The sequence below is a fragment of the Eleutherodactylus coqui genome, chromosome 1, assembly GCF_035609145.1.
Source record: "Eleutherodactylus coqui strain aEleCoq1 chromosome 1, aEleCoq1.hap1, whole genome shotgun sequence".
Lineage (NCBI taxonomy): Eukaryota > Metazoa > Chordata > Amphibia > Anura > Eleutherodactylidae > Eleutherodactylus > Eleutherodactylus coqui.
Genome location: NC_089837.1, coordinates 237,430,704 through 237,449,456, shown reverse-complemented (window position 1 = coordinate 237,449,456; position 18,753 = coordinate 237,430,704). Strand labels below are relative to the sequence as shown.

Here is an 18,753-nt window from a genome sequence, read left to right as displayed (position 1 = left end):
TATCTTTATAATCCTACAGAATAAATGTAAGGGGTTATTTATGCCACAAGGTGAATAGTGCAGCATTTACACTGTAGAATAGAATTGTTTTTTTTCCAGCCCCTCCAGCAAGGAAAAGTTAAAACAAAAAGTTAACCAATAATGGATTTTGAAATGTGGCAGTATGAAAAAAATTGCTGTGCTCTCAAGGCTGTACTAGGCTGTGGACTTAAGGGGTTAAAATGTCCTACTGGAACTGTCCATGAAGTAAGGAAGTGAAGGAGGAGCTGCTGTCTCTACAAGAGCTCTCCTAACCTACACATGTCTGCTATCTGAACCAGCTCAGGGAACTGCTAGATATTCTCCACTACTTACATGAATGGCTTACTGATAAGGCTATATCTCTTATGAGGATGCACTTACACAGCAAACTGACATCACCATAATCAACTGAAATACACAAGTTACAAAACAACTTGGCTCTACAATCATGCCCAGCTGAATAAGTACAAGAATCCAGGGTCAAATCTCAAGCTGTACACCACACCAGAGCGGCAGCTGCCTGGGCATGGAGGGTCTGTTTGACTATGTGGGACATTTTGGAAGGTAAGCTGTCTTTAAAGTTGCACTAAGTATATAAAGTATGTACTAAAAGTGGGGAAAAGACTGAATCAAAGTAAAAGGTTTGAAGGTGTGTGGAGTCTTGGGGTGTAGTGCCTGAAAGAACGGATTCTAGTGTAAGAAAGCTGTGCTGTATTTTCAGTTTATGAGAGAAGAGAGGGCTATTGTTAGATCAGGGACGGAGGCTATAAGTAGTTGGTGAGCAGAAAGCGTAGTATGGGAACACAACCTTCAGCACAAACCGCTGTCAAGCTGGACAACTTAATGCAAACACCATATGTAATGCTGTAAAGAGGACGACTTCAACTGTAATAGGCTAAAAAGTATTGGTCCAGTCTAAGACTTTTTCTTAAAAACACCTTTTTCTTAGTTTTTTTGTAGTCTGTGTATCTCTAGCCTTGTAGACTGTAAAATAATGCTTATTCAGCAAGTCCAAACTGTATTGAAAACACTTTCAAAATTATATCATTGGCGGATTGCATGTGCGGGAAGAAATCGCAGCATGCTCCTTTTTTCTGCAGATCCCGCAGGGATGGCTTCCATTGAAGTCAATGGAAGCCGTCCGATCCGCTGCACAGCCACAGCTGTCACTGTGGACGTGCCGCTGATCTGCGGGAAAGCAAAAGACTTAAAAATAAAAAAGGCACTGCGCACATCGCCGGCAAGCCCGGATATATCCTCTGTGCTGAAGAAAGAAGATCCAGACGGCACGGAGGAGACCCGTGCTGGATCTGGACAGGTAAGGAAATGTATTTTTCTGTCTATGTCTGCGGGTACGGCTGGATTCCGCTGCGGGATTCAGCAGATGGAATCCGTGAGTGCAACTGGACATGAGATCTTAGTCTCCTCACACCTACTAGGTGCTCTCCCTAAGGAGAAGCAATATCTTCTTCTCTGTATGCACGTTGGACATATTTATTTCCAAAAATCTTGTCCCTTTTTTTTATTAAAAATATTATTCACAATAGTGAGCTTTGTAGTCAGATGCAGCTAAGAATCATTTAATAAATTGCAAGGATTTTCATATCTGCAGGCAATTTATAAAATCATCTAAATCTGGCAGACTGCCTTAATTTGATGAATGGATGAATGTACCCAGAAGCAGACAGCTATGGGCTTAGACTGGTGCAATTCAATACAACAACAGGGATTACCTTCTTAATGCGAATGACACATTAGTAGGTGTGAAAACTAGGCCCAGATTTATGCTTAGGCACAGGACTATATGCCCAGGAATAACAGGAGCTCACAATTCTAGTCCTTACCTCCATCAACCCCCAACAAGCTCAGACAGGTGCTGGGGCCAACTGAACCTGAAGGAGCCCACTCCACTAGGTTAGAATTTTTTTTTAAATTTGCCAATATGATAGCCAAGTGTAACAGAAGGCTCTGGATTCCCCCCCAGGTGGCGGCCAGGTGAGCAGGTAATGCAGAGAATCGGGCAGTGCTGATTCAGTAACAATAGCTACTATATTGTAACCATATCTCTGGATTGCAAGTGGCCGACACTGGCTTCATTACACATCGATAGCCTCAGGTAATAAGCAGTAACTCTTGTGCGACTTGTAATTAAGCCATGGTGCAGTCCCAATTCTTATGACACTGTTGTGCTCAGCAGGCTTGGACTGGCCCATCGGGGAGTAAGTCAATTCCCCAGTGGGCCCTTGAGCCAGACGTGGGCCTGCCTCAACAAATCCTCCTCAATTTCCTGTGCACTTTACAAACGGAGGAGGATAAGCAATATTACGGATAAGTGCTATATAATTAAGCATAAGTGTACGTGTGAGCTGAGTGAGTGTGCGAGCTGTATTCTAAGTGTACTGTGTCTTAAGTGTGTTACTTGGATTAGTGACTTTGGATTCAGTAATTTATTTAATTACTGCTTATCTATTTGAATTTTTGCATGTACTACTTTATCTACTCTGTCCCTACGATCCCCATTTAGAATGTGCTGCATGATCGGCAATGCCATTCAGTGTACATCTTTGTGCCATGTATCCAGTCCTTGAACAGTCTTCAAGGGTGCATACTGCTGTACAAAATGTGAACGTGTTGTGCATTTGGAAGCACAGATTCTAGATCTAAATGAGCAGCTTACAACACTGAGTTCCATTCGCATCATGGAAAGGAGTTCGCTGCTCACTGAGCAAGCACTTGCTGGGGTAGATATGATGTGTATGGTAGTTTGGGAGAGCAGATAAGCAGGTAACTAGCTGGGTAACAGTTAGGAGGGGTAGAGGGAATAGATCCAGGGATGCTAGTCCTGAAATGGCACACTCTAGCAAGTTTGCAAAGTTGGCAAATGAGGGGGATGCTGTTACATGATTAGCACTGCTGCAGCATGACATGGCCCCTGACCGCTAGGAGAATGTCTGCTCCAGTAAGAAGGGAAATAGAAGGGCAGGGCAGGCTAGACAGGTCCTGGTATTGGGTGACTCAATTATTAGGATGACAGAAAGGACAATCTGCCAGAAAGACCGGGATCATCGAACAGTGTGTTGTCTTTTTGGCATTCGAATTCTACACATTGCATTAAATAAGTGGCTCAGGAGTTGGTGTAGGAGGGAGAGGTTTGGATTCCTGGAAAACTGGGTGGACTTTGCTGATGGCTATAGGTTTGACCAAGTGATGGGCTGCAACTCAATGGGGAAAGTGCAACTGTTTTGGGGGAGAAGATGGCTAGAAGGTAGGAGAAGTGTTCAAACTAGGGACTCGGTGGGAGGGCCAGATAGTATAGACAGAGACCTGGGATTAAGTAATGGAAATGGAGGTGGGGCGGTGGGAGGTGCAAATAGAACTAACAGAATAGTTAATAGTGATACACATAATATAAAAAATAACCAGAACCTTCTAAACTGTATAGTGACGAATGCTAAAAGTCTGACCAATAAAGTTGATGAACTAGAAGTAATAATGTCTGAGGAAAACTACGACATGGTGGGAATAACTGAGACCTGGTTAGATGAAAGCTGTGATTGGGCAGTGAACTTACAGTCTTACACGTTTACAGTCTGAGAAGGCAACATAAAAAATGGAAAGGGAGAGGGGTTGTCTTTATATAAAATCCTGTTTAAAGCCCACACTACAACAAGACATATGTGAGAGCTGAACATGTGGAGCCTCTATGGGTAGGAATACATGGAGGGAAAAACAATAATAAAATCCTTATAGGGATTTTCTAAAGGCCACTAAATATAACAGAGTTTTATTGGGGAGCTACAAATATACTAAACTTTAGGAAGGCAAAGTTCCATCAGCTCAAGATGCCTTAAACCTTATTGACTGGGATAATGTCCTCAAAAATAAGAGTACAGGCAATAAATGGGAAATATTTAAAAACATCTTACCGTATATACCGGCGTATAAGGCGACGGGGCGTATAAGACGACCCCCCAACTTTCACCTTATACGCCGGTATACAGTGGAGAAAAAAAAAAATTCATTACTCACCTCCCCCGGTGTTCTGTCGCGCTCTGGCAGGATGTCGCTCGCTCCTCGTCCCCGGCGCAGCATTGCTTTCTGAATGCGGGGCTTGAAATCCCCGCTTCCAGAAAGCTAATACACACGCCGGCAGCCATGACATCATTGAATGGCTGTGATTGGCTAAAACGCACGTGGCTTCAGCCAATCACACTATTCAATGACATCATTGAATGGGTGTGATTGCTAACACGTGCGCCTTCAGCCAATCACAGCCATTCAATGCTGTCATGGCTGCCGGCGTGTGTATTAGCTTTCTGGAAGCGGGGATTTCAAGCCCCACATTCAGAAAGCAATGCTGCGCCGGGGACGAGGAGCGAGCGACATCCTGCCGGAGCGCGACAGAACACCGGGGGAGGTGAGTAATGAATTTATTTTTTTTTACACTTTTTTTTTTTTTGTATTACCGGCGCATAAGACGACCCCCGACTGCAGAGCAGATTTTTCGGGGTTCAAAAGTCGTCTTATACGCCGGTATATACGGTGAATACCTATTGTGAACAGTTCATACTTTACATGAATAAAAGGTTTAGGAATAGAAGAAAACCAAATGTGGCTCAATAAAAATGTAAAGAGGACATTAAACAACAAAAAGAAAGCATTTAAACTACTAAAACAAGAAGGCAGCGAAGAAGCAGTAAAAACCTATAAGGAAATAAATAAATAATATAAAAAAGCAGATTAAAGCAGCAAAGATGGAGATAGAGAGACTTATTGCCAAGGAGAGTAAAACTAACCCTAAATGGTTCTTTAATTATATAAATAGAAAAAAGCATTGGCTGTTTAATAAAATAATGTAGGAAAACTTGTAGAGGGCAGTGAGGAGAAAGCAAATCTATTAAAGTTTTTTTTCTCCTCCAGTGTATTCACAGAGGAAAAGGAAATGTGAGATGATATGCAGAGTGATAACATAAACTCTCAACTAAAATCTAACCCAGAAAGAAGTGCATAACCTCCTTAAAAAGATTAAAATAGAGAAATTGCTGGAACCCAGTGGCATACACTTCCAGATTCTAAGGGAATTAGGTAACGTTATAGACAGACAGTTGTTTCTTATATTTAAGGACTCTATAGTGACAGGCTCTATTCCACTGTATTGGTGCACAGCCAATGTGGTGCCGAAAATCAAAAAGGGGCCAAAAAGTGAACCTAGAAATTACAGGCTTGTAAGTCTAACTTCTATTGTGGGTAAAATGCTTGAAAGGTTTCTAAAAGATGCTATCCTGGAGTACCTGCCGAAAAATAGCTGTATAAGGGCTTTTATCCACTTGGTTTTTTTTTACGTTGAGATATCGCTACGTGTTTCTAACGCGATTGTCAATGGGGCTTTCTAATATTAAAAACGCATCGCACAAAAATTGCAAATCACAAACTTGCAATGCATTTTTAACATTAGAAAGTCCTATTGAAAATGGTGTTAAAAAAAAGCAAGTGGGTAAGAGTCCTAACTCCATATAACTCCAGGATAAGTTTGAGGGGTCACTCCTGCCAAACCAATCTGATCAGCTTCTATGAGTAGGTAAGTTATAGACTGGACAGTGAGAAGTCTTTGGATCTTGTGTATCTGGACTTTTCAAAAGCATTTGATACTGTACCACATAAAAGGTTGGTATATAGAATGAGAATGCTTGGTCTGGGCAAGAATGTGTAAGTTGGTAAGTAACTGGCTCAGTGATAGAAAGCAGATGGTGCTTATTAATGGTAAATACTCTGATTGGCTCACTGTTACTAGTGGTTGGTTTTGGGCCCTATTTTTTATACATATATATATATATATATATATATATTTATTAATGAAATGATAGAAGGATTGCACAATAAAATATCAATATTTGCAGATGATTCAAAACTATGTAAAGTAATTAACATGAGAGGACAGAATGTAATTGCAAATAGATAGGGATAAGTTGGGGGTTGGGCAGAAAAGCGGCAAATGAGGTTTAACACTAATAAATTAAAGGTTATGCACATGGGGAGGAAAAATACATGTCACCATTACACACTAAATGGGGAAACTACTGGGCAAAACTGACATGTGAAAGGTCTTGGGGATTTAAGTTAACTGTTAGCTTAATTCAAACAACCAGTGTCAGGCAGCTGCTGCAAAGGCAGATAGGGCCATGGAGTGCATCAAAAGAGTTATTAGGGTACATGGCGAAACCATTGTTCCTCCTCTTTACAAGTCACTGGTCAGACCACACGTGGAATTTTGTGTACGGTTTTGGACACCGTTAATCAAGAAAGACATATCAGAGCTTCACTGGGTTCAAAGGTGGGCAAAAAAGTAATAAATGGAATGAACTGACTACAATAGACAGATTATCAAAAGTGGAATTTTTTAGCTTAGAAAAAGACGGCTAAACGGTGACCTAATTACTATGTATATAAATAGCAGGGGACAATACAGAGATCTGCCCCATCATCTATTTATACCAAGGATTATGACTGTAACAAGAGGGCCTCCTTTACATCTAGAGGAAAGAAGGTTTCTACACCAACATATAAGGGGGTTCTTTACTGTAAGAGCAGTGAGACTATGGAACTGTCTACTTGAGGACATGCTGGTGGCAAATTTGACAAAAGACTTTAAGAGGGACCTGGATGCCTTTCTTGAGAGTTGCAATAAAATGTTATAGTCACTGATTACTTCAGAAGGGTCATCCAGTTACAAATAAGAAAAATGGCAGCACATCAGGTTTTAATAAAAACACCATAATCTTTATTCCTCCAAGGTTATTCTTAAAAAAGGCAGGCTACGTTTCGGCCTCAAGAGGGCCTTTTTCAAGCTACCTTACACATACACGGACAGCACTTAAATAACAAACAAGGAACACTGGGCACAAATCAGCATACAAGACACACCCACATGAATCACTCCATAATCCCAAACAGGTGTGCATATATGACACATACCAAATGAACAGGTAATCCCACCGAGAAGTGACATGGAGGCTCCTCTGCTGAACACTGCATCATTGCATCTGAGGGTCAGTGATCCAGATTGGAATCAGGAAAGATGTTCTTTCCTGTAAATGAGGAAAATTGGCTTCTATTTCATTAGGGATTTTTGCCTTCCTCTGCATCAACATTGGGGGGAAGAGGGCAAATCGTCTGAACTGGATGGATATATTTCTTTTTTCGGCCTAACATACTATATGCTAACATCGCTGCAGGCCCCCCTTCACCTATTACCACTCAACTCTTCTTATTGCTATTGCATGACCTCATCACCACCTGTCTTGCTTCTTGAGTGGCATGATGAGGCAATGCAGTAGTGGGATCACGATACTGTTTCCAGATGGAGTGAATCTCTGCAGGTGACTTAGTGCTCACAGAATGGCATTATCGATAACCCTTAACTCCCATAACTTCCTATCTTGATTCATGTGTTTAGATAGCACATTATTACTCCTGCTATCTGAATGTGTTTAACCCCTTGGCAACCTGCACCGTGTATAATATGAATACCTTGATGTTTCAACTAACAGTTTTACACATGACACCATATAGATGGACAGTTTTGTGATCAGCAACAGGTGACAGGTATATATAAGTCTTTAGATGCCGCTTGAAAAGAAAAAAATATATATAAAAAATTTGTTTCCCCATCAGAAATAAAATAAATTATCAAAGACGTATATTCGCCAAAATAGTATAAATGAACACCTCAACTCATCCTACAAAAAACGAGCCCTCACACAGCTCCATCTATAAAAAAATACTTATTGTAGCTTGTGAAATGTGGCGCCATAAACTATTGTCTTTCCATGAATTGTGTCATTATTCTGCAAAAGTAATGAAATGTAGAAGAAATAATTATACATATGTGGTAGCACCATATTGGTGTCGACCCACAGAATAAAGATAACACTGTTGTATGGTAAATGCCGAAAGATTTTATGCCACATTGCGAAGAGACCCACTGAGACTGTATTGCCCAAGAGCCCATATAAACCTGCGTTCGGGCCTGCCCTCTTCACTTATGATATGTCAGTAAATGTTATATAGTATGTACAGGCAGGTTCCTATACATACAGTTAGTGTATACCTTTAGTGACACCACTGTGAGTTAAACTCATTATTGGACAAGGTGCAGTTTATATATGAAACTTTTACACAGCTACACTATCTAGTTTGCTGAAGTAGCTAGGTTTTCCTTTACTGAAGGCAAATATTCAGTTTGTTGCCCTAGCCTTGTATCTAAATACTCTTATAATGGGTGGTACTAAGCTCTGTGACAGGCACTTGATGGGTTTATTTCTCACATAGAGGCACAACACTTATTGGTTACTGTCACTGTGTAGTTCAAAAGCAGGAGGAACAAAATGCTTGTGGACTCTAGAAGAGATACACAGTCAGCTTTGTGGCTTCCTTCAAAGTTGAACAGTTACGGTAAACTTGTCTCTATTGAAATCTAAGGGCAGGTTGTTCTCAAAATGGCAGCTGGCTCTTGCCTATCGCGTCCATGTGCTGTGGTTCTAAGGGAAGCTTTCCACTACACCACCTGGCATTAGCCCCTTATCAACACAGGACGTACTGTGTCAACGAGCCCTATGTCAACGAAAAAATAAAAAAGCTATGGAAGTCAAAAGATGGTGGCAGAAAATTATTAATTATTTTAGTTTTTTCTGAAGATATTTTTAAAAGAAGTACAGTAAAAAAAAGAAATCTATACATTTGGTATCGTAATCATACTGACTAATGGAATAAAGTGATAAAACAAGACCCGTCCAAAGATGGCAGAATGTGTTTTTTTTTTCATTTCACTCCACTTAGGCCATTCTCACACACACTGTTTTTTACAGCATTCAGCATGACATTTCAAACGTTGCTCTATATCAGTGGTGGGGAACCTATTGCACGCGTGTCAGAGGCGCAGAGCCCTCCCTGTTATCATGTGCCGCCATCGGCCGCTCACCATGTTAGTGAACACCTGCAGCGGCCGTGGCTCCCCTGCCGATATTTACTCAGCTGCGCTGATCCCGGCCACACTATGACATCAGTGTGCAGCCAGGATCCTCCTCCTCTGACGTCTCCTTTTCGGTTTCGCAAGAGCAGGGGAGGATGTGTCCGGCAGTACACACTGACATCACAGTGTGCACCTGGGATCAGCAGCAGTGCCGAACAAAGGAGCAGTGGAGCTTCCATGAGGAGGAGGGGGTAAATATATCGGTCTCAGGGGACCACTATTACTACTAGGGCCGCTATGGGTTGTCACTATTACTACTGGGGGCCACTGTGTTATGTCAATATTACGGCTGGGGCCGCTGTGGGATGTCACTATTACCACTGGGGCCACTGTGGGAGGTCCCTATTACCGCTGGGGCCACTGTGGGAGGTCCCTATTACCGCTGGGGCTGCTGTGGGAGGTCCCTATTACTGCTGGGGGCCACTGTGGGAGGTCCCTATTACTGCTGGGGGCTGCTGTGGGAGGTCCCTATTACTGCTGGGGGCCGCTGTGGGAGGTCCCTATTACCGCTGGGGGCCGCTGTGGGAGGTCCCTATTACCGCTGGGGGCCACTGTAGGGGTCCCTATTGCCGCTGGGGCCACCGGGGGGGTCACTGTTACCGCTGGGGCCACCGTGGGGGGTCACTGTTACCGCTGGGGCTGCTGTGGGGGTCACTATTACCGCTGGGGCCACTGCAGTCAAAATCTGCCCCCTGTCAATTTTGAAGCAGCCCTGTCCTTTTTATAACGACTGAGGTAAAAATCATAAGTCGTGATAAGCCCCGCCCCCTGACATGTTGCCACTTTGCAATAAATAAGTGGGTTTTTGGTTGTAGTTTGGGCACTCAGTCTCCTATCCTGTAAAACGCTTCCATCAATTTCAATTATGTGCTTCTCAGATGTGTGTTCAAAAATTGTGGAGTAAGAAACACCACGTTTGAACACTGTCTGCTCAATATTAGTGCATTTCAGCACTTTTTAATGCACCTCAACACCCATTGCAATGATGAGGGTGCTTTAACAAATGCTGTTTGAAAACGCCATTAGAAAGCACTTTAAAATGCTGCGTTTTAACATAGGCCTGTTTGAGCGCAGCCTTAGGCTGGGTGTACACAGGGCTGATTTCCAGTGGAGCTCATTAACGGGGCTCATATCCAGCCTGGCTCTAAACTTGCACCATTTGGAACGGGTTTTAAAGCAGATTTTATCGTGAATTCCTGAGCATAATTCACCCCCTAATTGAGAGGAGGTGAATTCCGCTGCAAAGACTGCAATAAAATTGACATGCTGCAGAGTTGAATTCTGCACCACATGTCAATTTCCTCATGGGATTTGTGCGGGTTATTTTCGCAGCTCGTAGAGAGGATTTTCGAAATCTTGTCCACTTTGCTGCTACTATAAATGCTGCCACACCTCTGCACGAAGATTCTGCAGCAATTCCGAACTGTGTGAAATCCACTTAGAAGTTATGTTTAAAAGTGTTTCTGTACCATTGAAAAATAGAACTTTTCCCACAAGAAACAAGCTTCCAGACAGCTATGTTGATGGATAAATAAAAGAGCAATAAAATTTAAGATCTTTTAGAAAGTGTTAAGGAAAAAAAAGTTTTTCTTGGGGGGGGGGGGGCAGTCCTTAAGGGGTTAATTACCAGCATGCACCAGTCAGTTGCATATGATGCCCCAGCACCTGTAGCCATGTCTGTGACTGCTACTTCATTAGCCATTTACAGTATGGTCTTAACATCCATGCCATAAACACCTGCAATGTCCCTTTAGTACAATTAACCTAGGGCGTTACCTGTAGGTCAGCCCTGCCAACCCAAACTTCCGGTGGAGACATACTACATTGATGCCCTGACTGTCTAGTCCCTGATCCCCACGAAGTTTTGCGGCAGACTGCATGTACGGGAGCTCAAGTCCCAGCACACATACTAACTAGGAGGACTAGAAATGTCTTCATGCCACATCGGACTAACATGCAGGAGCTATCCCTGTGCACGCACGTCAGCCAAAATGCAGTGCTAAATAGCAACATAGGTAGATCTTGTCGTAAACCTGCTGAGTAGTTGCATGAGTGGAAATGCACTGTTAAGGCCCCCTGTCCACGGCCGTGACAGAATATCGGAAGCGATATTCCACCGTGGGGAACGAGGGGGGAGAGCAGTCAGTTCTCTGCGGCATGCCGCAATTCGAATCCCACGAGCGGAGAGTTGCTATGATTCTCCGCTTGTGGACGTCACGGCTGCGCTTTCCATAGCAACGCTATGGAAAGCGTTCACTGTGTTGCCCACGGCTGGATTATCGCCGCAACTAATGCAATGAACTATCGCCCATGGACAGGGCCCCTAAAGAGACGGATAGTGGATAAGAAGGTTAAGAGTTAAAAAGGAACAAAGAGAGAACCCCTGCTTTCCTATTTTGTTTATTGGTATAATTAATGCAACATTTAGAAATGTTTATTGTGATCCAGATACCATCACCTCATGTCTTGCAGAGCCCTAGTGACTTTTTACGTGCCCATGTTGTACCACGTGACCTCCCAGACCAATCAAACCATATCTTATACAGCACAACAGTACAGCTTAAAGTACAAATACTTGTGGCTAAATTACAAATACTTGCCGGCTCCTCCAATAAACATTTCTGAATGTTGCAAAAATTATACAAACAACAAATTAAGAAATGGGGCTGTTTGTTTTTTCCTTTCTACCCCCTACCCCTTTTACAAGTGTAGCTATTGAAAGATGTATTAAGACTCTAAGGGCTCATGCCCATGGATGGAGTGGGATACGCCCGCGGATTTACGCTGTGGGAGAACAGCTGTGGTAAGCAAAAAGTCCCTGCTGGTGATCGCGGAAATTTTTCCGCTGTCTCAATTAATACTGTGTCAATAGAACCTAATAGCTGCGTTATTCTGCGGTGGGGAATGCGGCAGAAATCCATCCGTGGGCATTAGCCCTAAAAATTGTACCAGGCCTGTGGAATAGTTAAAGGGACACTGTCACCACGGAATAACATCGTAAACTAAGTTGCGGTGATATGGAGGCGAGATGTCTTTTTTTTTTTTTCTTCATATATACTCTCACAGTACGCAATTCCCGCAGTGTTGCACCTTGAAGTCCATGCGCAGCCTGAAGATTTGACTCTTCTCAGACTGATGAGCATGCACATTGGTTCTATCCCGTAGTGACATTGTTCCTTTAGGGAGCCTGTGAGTTATTTTATAAACTGAGAATATGCAAAGACACCGAGTGAACTTAAGGTAACCAGCTTGATATCAAGAAGCTGTGCTTCAATACAGAGATAGTGTGAATGTGAAGGCTATACTAGGAAACCATGAATATCAAGCAACTGTGATTATAAAGCTAATGTGAATTTAGAACAAGCAGGATCATAAAGAGACAATAAATATCAAGAAAGTGTGAATATGTAAAATGATTGTGTATATACTGCATGGGTGGTAAAGTCAAGCAAGTGCCCGAAGTACCAGAGATAGTATTAATGTGCAAAGAGACTGTGAGTATGCAAAAAGCTTTCAGCATAGCCAGAGAGAGGAAGCAAGCTTGTCTCCTGCCAGGACCGAGTTGCCCAAGAAGAAAGTCAGCACTGCCTAAGTGATTGCACCTGTTCCAACATTTGAAACTTTAAGCCAAGTAAAAGTCAATGTACCACTGATTCACGTTAAAGTGACTGTACCAATATTCCAGCTGTCATTCAATGGCTGAGCGCTCTCTGTGATAGGTCACAGTGCTCAGCCAATCAGAGGCAGCGCTTTCAATCCTCGGCCACGAGAATACAGATGAAGACTGACGAAGAGAAGAGTTTGACAGGGATGATTTTTGGGGTAGGCCTTATATTTCGCCCTCGAAAATCTTTGCTGCGGGGGTTGCCTTTATCCCATTGCTGTCAATGGTGTGGCAGCAGGGGTGGCCCCATTGAAAGCTATGGGATAGCATCGGGGTCCTCTGTGAGAGGATTCTTTGATCGCCGCTGCAGACCCCTCATCACAGAACACTGTGACAGTGCTGTCACAGTGTTCAGTGATGAGGGGACTCGTCGCAGAGATTAACAGAACCCTCTGGGAATCCCCTCATTCCCTGTCACCTCTGTAACAGCACACAGTGTCTTTACCCACAGCACGGACCTAACCGGCGCACGTTAAAGGCACGCATGTCCTATCTTTTGCAGGTGCGAGTATTTTGCGCCTCTAAAAAATGGACATGTGAACACTTCATGGGAAACCAATGGTTCTAATAGGCGTGCAAAAAAATTGCTCACTTGAACTCGGCCTAAAGGCTTCTACCCACTAGCATTTTTTTGAGCGCTGCAATATCGCTGCGTTATTTCAAGGGGACTTTCTAATGTTAAAATCGCATCACACAAAAATTGCAAAAGCACAAACTTGTGATTTTTCTGCGATGCGATTTTAACATTGAAAAGTCTAATGGAAATGAAAACGCAGCAATATCGCAGCACTAAAAAAAATGCTAGTAGGTAGAAGCCCTAAGGGTAGTTTTACATGGGCAAGAAAATCGTGCAATTTCTTTTTTCTGCGTGATGCGGGAGTCCGTAAAAAAGCAGATTATTAAAACAATGATTTACAATGATTTACTTCCCATTTGCGATGTTTTCACTGATGTGATGTTGGGAGAGCAAAAAGACGCGGCATGCTTTATCTTTCTGCGCTGTGCTGTTTTTTTGGTCGTTTTTTACAATTATCTCCAATGTTTCCCTATGGAGCCTACTTTTCATCGCAGTGCCATGCAACAAACTTGCATTGTGATTTTAACATTAAAATGTCCTATTGATTTTCACTAAAAATTGCAGCAAAATTCACCATAAAGACACGCAAGAAAATCGTGAGCAGTGGTGATGATTTTGAGAGAAAAAGCAGCGGTGAAGCTCAAAAATCGCTGGAAAAAAGACTGTTTTCTCATGGTAAAATCGCGATCGCCCGTGTGGAAATATAGACCACATTCCCTAGGGCCGGGCTCACAAGAACGGGTTGGATTCTGGCTATGGGCCCGGTCAACCGCCCTGTGTACCTGATTTATGTGTATTGTGAATGACCACGGCACCTCGCCGACGGTCTTGCATAGTACAGTCCTTTTTATTGTTTGTATTTCCCGCAATGACCTGGGTACCCGCAGTCCATACGCAATGCTAATTGTGTATGGGCTGAGGGTTTGTCACCTTCATTGACTTCAATGGAGGCCGTTCCCATGGAGTTCGTGGCAAAGTAGAGAATGCTGCGTTTTTTGTTTTTTTTCTAATCATGGTATAGGCTATTTGTATCTTCCATATTGAAGTCAATGGAAGCAGTCCGTCCTGTGGTACGTCCGCAGTGAGCACTGCGGAAGTATCGCGGGATCCGTGTCATCGCCAAGTGCCGGCACCTACTGCGAAGAAAGACACTCCCGGACAAGTACGCAGGGGTCACCAGCTGGGCACCAGGTCGAACTCCACTACGGGAATCCTGCATGTGGGGTCCGATCCACCTGTGTGTAGGAGGCCTTAGGCTGAACATGCATGTGTTCCCAATGGGAAGGGAGAAATAAGGTTGGGACATCGAAATATCGATATATCGAAATATCGATATATCACTGATGCTTTGGCGATACTTTTCATCAATATTGTTATGCCCGATATATCGGTATCATCGATAGTTTAAGGCAATATAATATCGGTTTTTGTAAAGAAGAAACGTGTCTTGTGGTCAGGTGACCAGATTTTCTTTCTTGTCGATGTCGATGTCCCAACCCTACCTCTGTCAGACACCTCTGGCAGTAGCGTATGGCTCTTGAAAACAAAAGAACAGGCAGTTGAAACTCCTTCGTGACATCACTAAGTGGCTGTGATTGGCTCATCAAGCGCCGGCTGTAATTGGCTGCTGGCGCTCGATTAGCCAATCACAGCTCTCGCTTTGCTAGAGGCTGGGTATTCAAATGGCAGACGGGGAGGACTCTGCAGTTTGCCGCAGTGCCACCGGAGACCACCGGGACGCCGCGGACTAGGTGAGTATTGTTTTTTTTGGGGGGGAGGGGTGGCATGTAAGCTAGGTCCTATTTTCGGGGAAGGCCTTATATTTCAAGCCTCCCCCAAAACCCGGTAGGTCTTACTATCGGGGTAGGACCTACTTTTGAGGAAACACGGTTTAGGTTCTATTGAAAATAATAGCTCAATGTTCATGCTGCGGAATTCCCCAAAGTGGAATTCCGCAGTGTGAAATAAACCGCCGTATGTCCTATTTGCCGTGGGAATACATGCGGCCGGCTTTCATTGTAGTCAATGGAAGCCAGCCGTTACACTATACTTCTGCTGTCAGTACAGCAGAAGTATCGCGTGAATATGCGACCCCGCACACCGCTGGCCATGTCATGCGCTGTACTGCACATGCGCATCAGTGCGTCAATAATTAGCCGTAAACACAACAAAGTGAATTTTATCTGTGAGCTGCCATGCATTGACCACTGGCACATAACATTTTTCAACTGAAGGAAAGCAGCATATGGAGAAGGTAGGATTAGGTTTATTGTGGTTGGTTCTTCTATGCGGGCCAATGGGTAAACATAGTTATGGAGATCACTTTAGATATCTCTGTTATGGGGATACAGTTGCTGCTTTTGTTATAGGTGACTTTGAGACCCTCTAATATGTGGATATTGTGGTTTTCACTGTTATGAGGGCACAGTGGGAGTTGTTATTATGGTAGGATCGTCCAGCATCAATATGAAGGTACTGGCTGGCACTAATATGGAGGCACTGTGGCTTTTATATACCTGATGGCTTAGAGCTCCCCTGGTGTTCTCTGGAATTTCCGGTCACTATGTTCTGAACATAAAATAGTATCCCTTTTTGTGCTTCAGCAGCATTAATAACTAGTTAAGTCTTGGCTGCTTATTTAGGTCAGTTAGGTGTTTGTTTTCTCCTAAACAAACATTAGCTTTCAAAATACCGGTATTTACGTTTCAAATGAACAAAATGTGCCGTTTTTACCCTTTACTTTTTCTAATCCATCGCACATTCTTCCTCAGATTGGATTTCTCCCTTCTTATTTATTATTTTGTATACCTAGAAGAATTAGGGCTCATGCCCATGACCGTCGTGGGATACACCAACAGATTTACGCTGCGGGAGTACCGCGGTGGTGAAAACGCGCTTGCTGTTGATCGCAGAAAAACACTCGTGTTTTCACGGTCTCCATTAATGCTATATTAATGGAGCCCTCCCGCGGTGTAAATCTGCGGCAAATGGAACATGCCCCGTTTTTTTAACACTTGCATAAATCCGTGGTACATTTCTGCATGTCGGCATTGGCTGGCAGAAAAGCTATTAGGTTTAGTAGAACCTAATAGCTGCGGAATTCCACCGCGGTACAAATCCGGTTGTGGGCATGACCCCTTATTCTTAAATAAGTAATCTCCGGTGTAGTACATGAATTGTCAGCATTAAAATTGTTGGAGTACATGATCTATGAATATGACTAAGGCTGGTCTCGAGCGTGTGGTAAACTCTGCATATATGTATAACACTGCATTCTACTGCTGCGTGGACCCGCATATCACTGCGCATGGCAGGAATTTTTTTTGTGTGTTTTTTTTGTTTTTTGATCAATCAATGGGGTACAGGAACATTTGCAAAGTAATAACGAATAACATCATTTTACATATTGATCACGCAGGATCATTCGCATGGGAAATAACATCTTACTTGAACAAACTTATAATAATTCTTTCAGTATTTTCCTGTCATCAACTATTTGTTTCCTTAGTTTCTGCATTCTTTATTTGGGGACCGGGGCAGTAACCTGTAGTCCTCTTTGTCATAAGGTAGTTTCAGAACAGTCTTGACTCATAATGCCCTTGACCTCCTCCTGGGGGTCTGGTGGGAGGGGAGGGGGAGGTGTGGATGTGGAAGGGTTGGGGAGAGGGTAAGTGAAGTAAATATGTTTACTACAAGAGGCAGATCAGGACCCTTAGGCCCCCTTTCCACGGGCGTTGCGATATCCCCAGCGGATCTCCGCCACCTAAGCCGCTGCCCAGGAGCAGGAATCGGCAGACAGATCTCTGCTGTCAACCTATCTGACAGATAGGCTCACCTTGAAGAATCGCGGCAATTCACAGCATGCTGCAAATTGCCAGCCGCGAGCGGAGAATCGCAGTGATTCTCCACTCGTGGACACGGGGCTGTCGCTTTCTATAGCAATGCTATAGAAAGCTTCAGACAGCGTGATTTGCCGCCCGTGGACAGGGGCCTTTTTGGTTGGGGTTCCCTGTCCCTTACTTGCTCTCCGCTCACCACTAGCCTGCTCAGAGCTCCCCTCAATTACTCCACTAGGTACCATTTCTATAAGGGGTTACTATAGCGGATATTTCCGCCTCTGAGAAGTGGAAAGTGAGAAACCCCTTTCATTTTTTTGAAGTTTCTTTTTTGCACCCCTTTCCTTGTGCCTCTCTACTTCAGTTCTTTCCATGGTCATTATGTGAGTGAGTTGGGCCACCACGTCTGCTTCCTCGGGGAGCGTCTGTGACGATTGTACACTTGGCAGCTAGGAGGAACACGTGCATGAAGGGTGGGATGGGTGGTTGTTCAGTCATGTCTGTTATCTCTTGCGGTTCAGCATGGAAGAGTAGGGAGAGCCTGTTACACCTATTTTAATCTTCCCTTTAGTTTGGATGTATTGTGCTATAGATCCCCAGAATCGGTTTATTTGTGTGGATGGCCATATGCCATGCTCAGTCTGTGGCAGGGAGGCTATTGCAGTGAGTTTTGACTACGCACACTGTCATGCAAGGTGTCTTCTTGGTTTCATTTTTTTTTCCTTAAATTTTGTGCTCTGTCACTTGGCGACATTGCATAGAAACGCTGCACATACGTAATTTAATTTCGCATTTACAGCATTCTGTACGCACCCGTAGAACAATGTGGAAGTAAAATGGAACATGCTGCTTTCTTTTTTACTTGTGTATTATACACGATTAAAAAACGCCAGTATGAATGTACATAAATTTCCACACTGTACCGGGTATTATATGCACGTACATCTCGCACAGAATATGCAATTCAAATATGCTCATGTGAGCCTGGCCTAATACATTTTATGGTTCAAAATGTGTTTATTTGATTTGTAGATTTTTATAAAGCCAATATCAACAGGGCCTACAATCCAGGCCAACTTACATCGTTACATCGGTCTTTAGTAGAGATGAGTGAACGTACTCGGTAAGGGCGATTTCGCAATCGAGCACTGCGATTTTCGAGTACTTCACTACTCGGGTGAAAAGTACTCGGGTGCGCTGTGGGGCGGGGGGTTGCAGAGGGGAGTGGGGGGTAGCAGCGGGGAACAGGGGGGAGCCCTCTCTCTCCCTCTCCCCCCCCCACTCCCCGCTGCAACCCCCAGCTCACCCACAGTGCACCCGAGTACTTTTCACCCGAGTAGTGAAGTACTCGAAAATCGCGGTGCTCTATTGCGAAATCGCCCTTACCGAGTACGTTCGCTCATCTCTAGTCTTTAGCTTAAAAACACATAAGTAAATAAACTCCTCCAAAATTAGTTCTTGTGTTCTGTTCTCTGTTATTGAATAACTTTACTCTTAAGAAACTATTTCAATATGCAACTTAAACTTAGCAAATTAATTGAATGTTCAAATACACCCCAGACTCAAGGTGTATTAGCTCAATAAGAATGAGAATAGATAGAAAATTAGTAGAGTTGGGTTTGGGAAG

General features: G+C 43.5%; 1 protein-coding gene across 1 annotated transcript in view; it reads left to right on the top strand.

Moving 5' to 3' along the window:
* The first annotated feature begins 272 nt into the window (after positions 1-272).
* Positions 273-18,753, top strand: part of SLC22A16 (solute carrier family 22 member 16) — a 45,460-nt gene continuing 26,979 nt past the window's right edge. Inside the window, exon 1 of the mRNA XM_066606984.1 lies at positions 273-585. Coding sequence (XP_066463081.1) covers positions 548-585 — 38 coding nt within the window. The 5' untranslated portion in view covers positions 273-547. The remainder of the gene's footprint in view (positions 586-18,753) is intronic.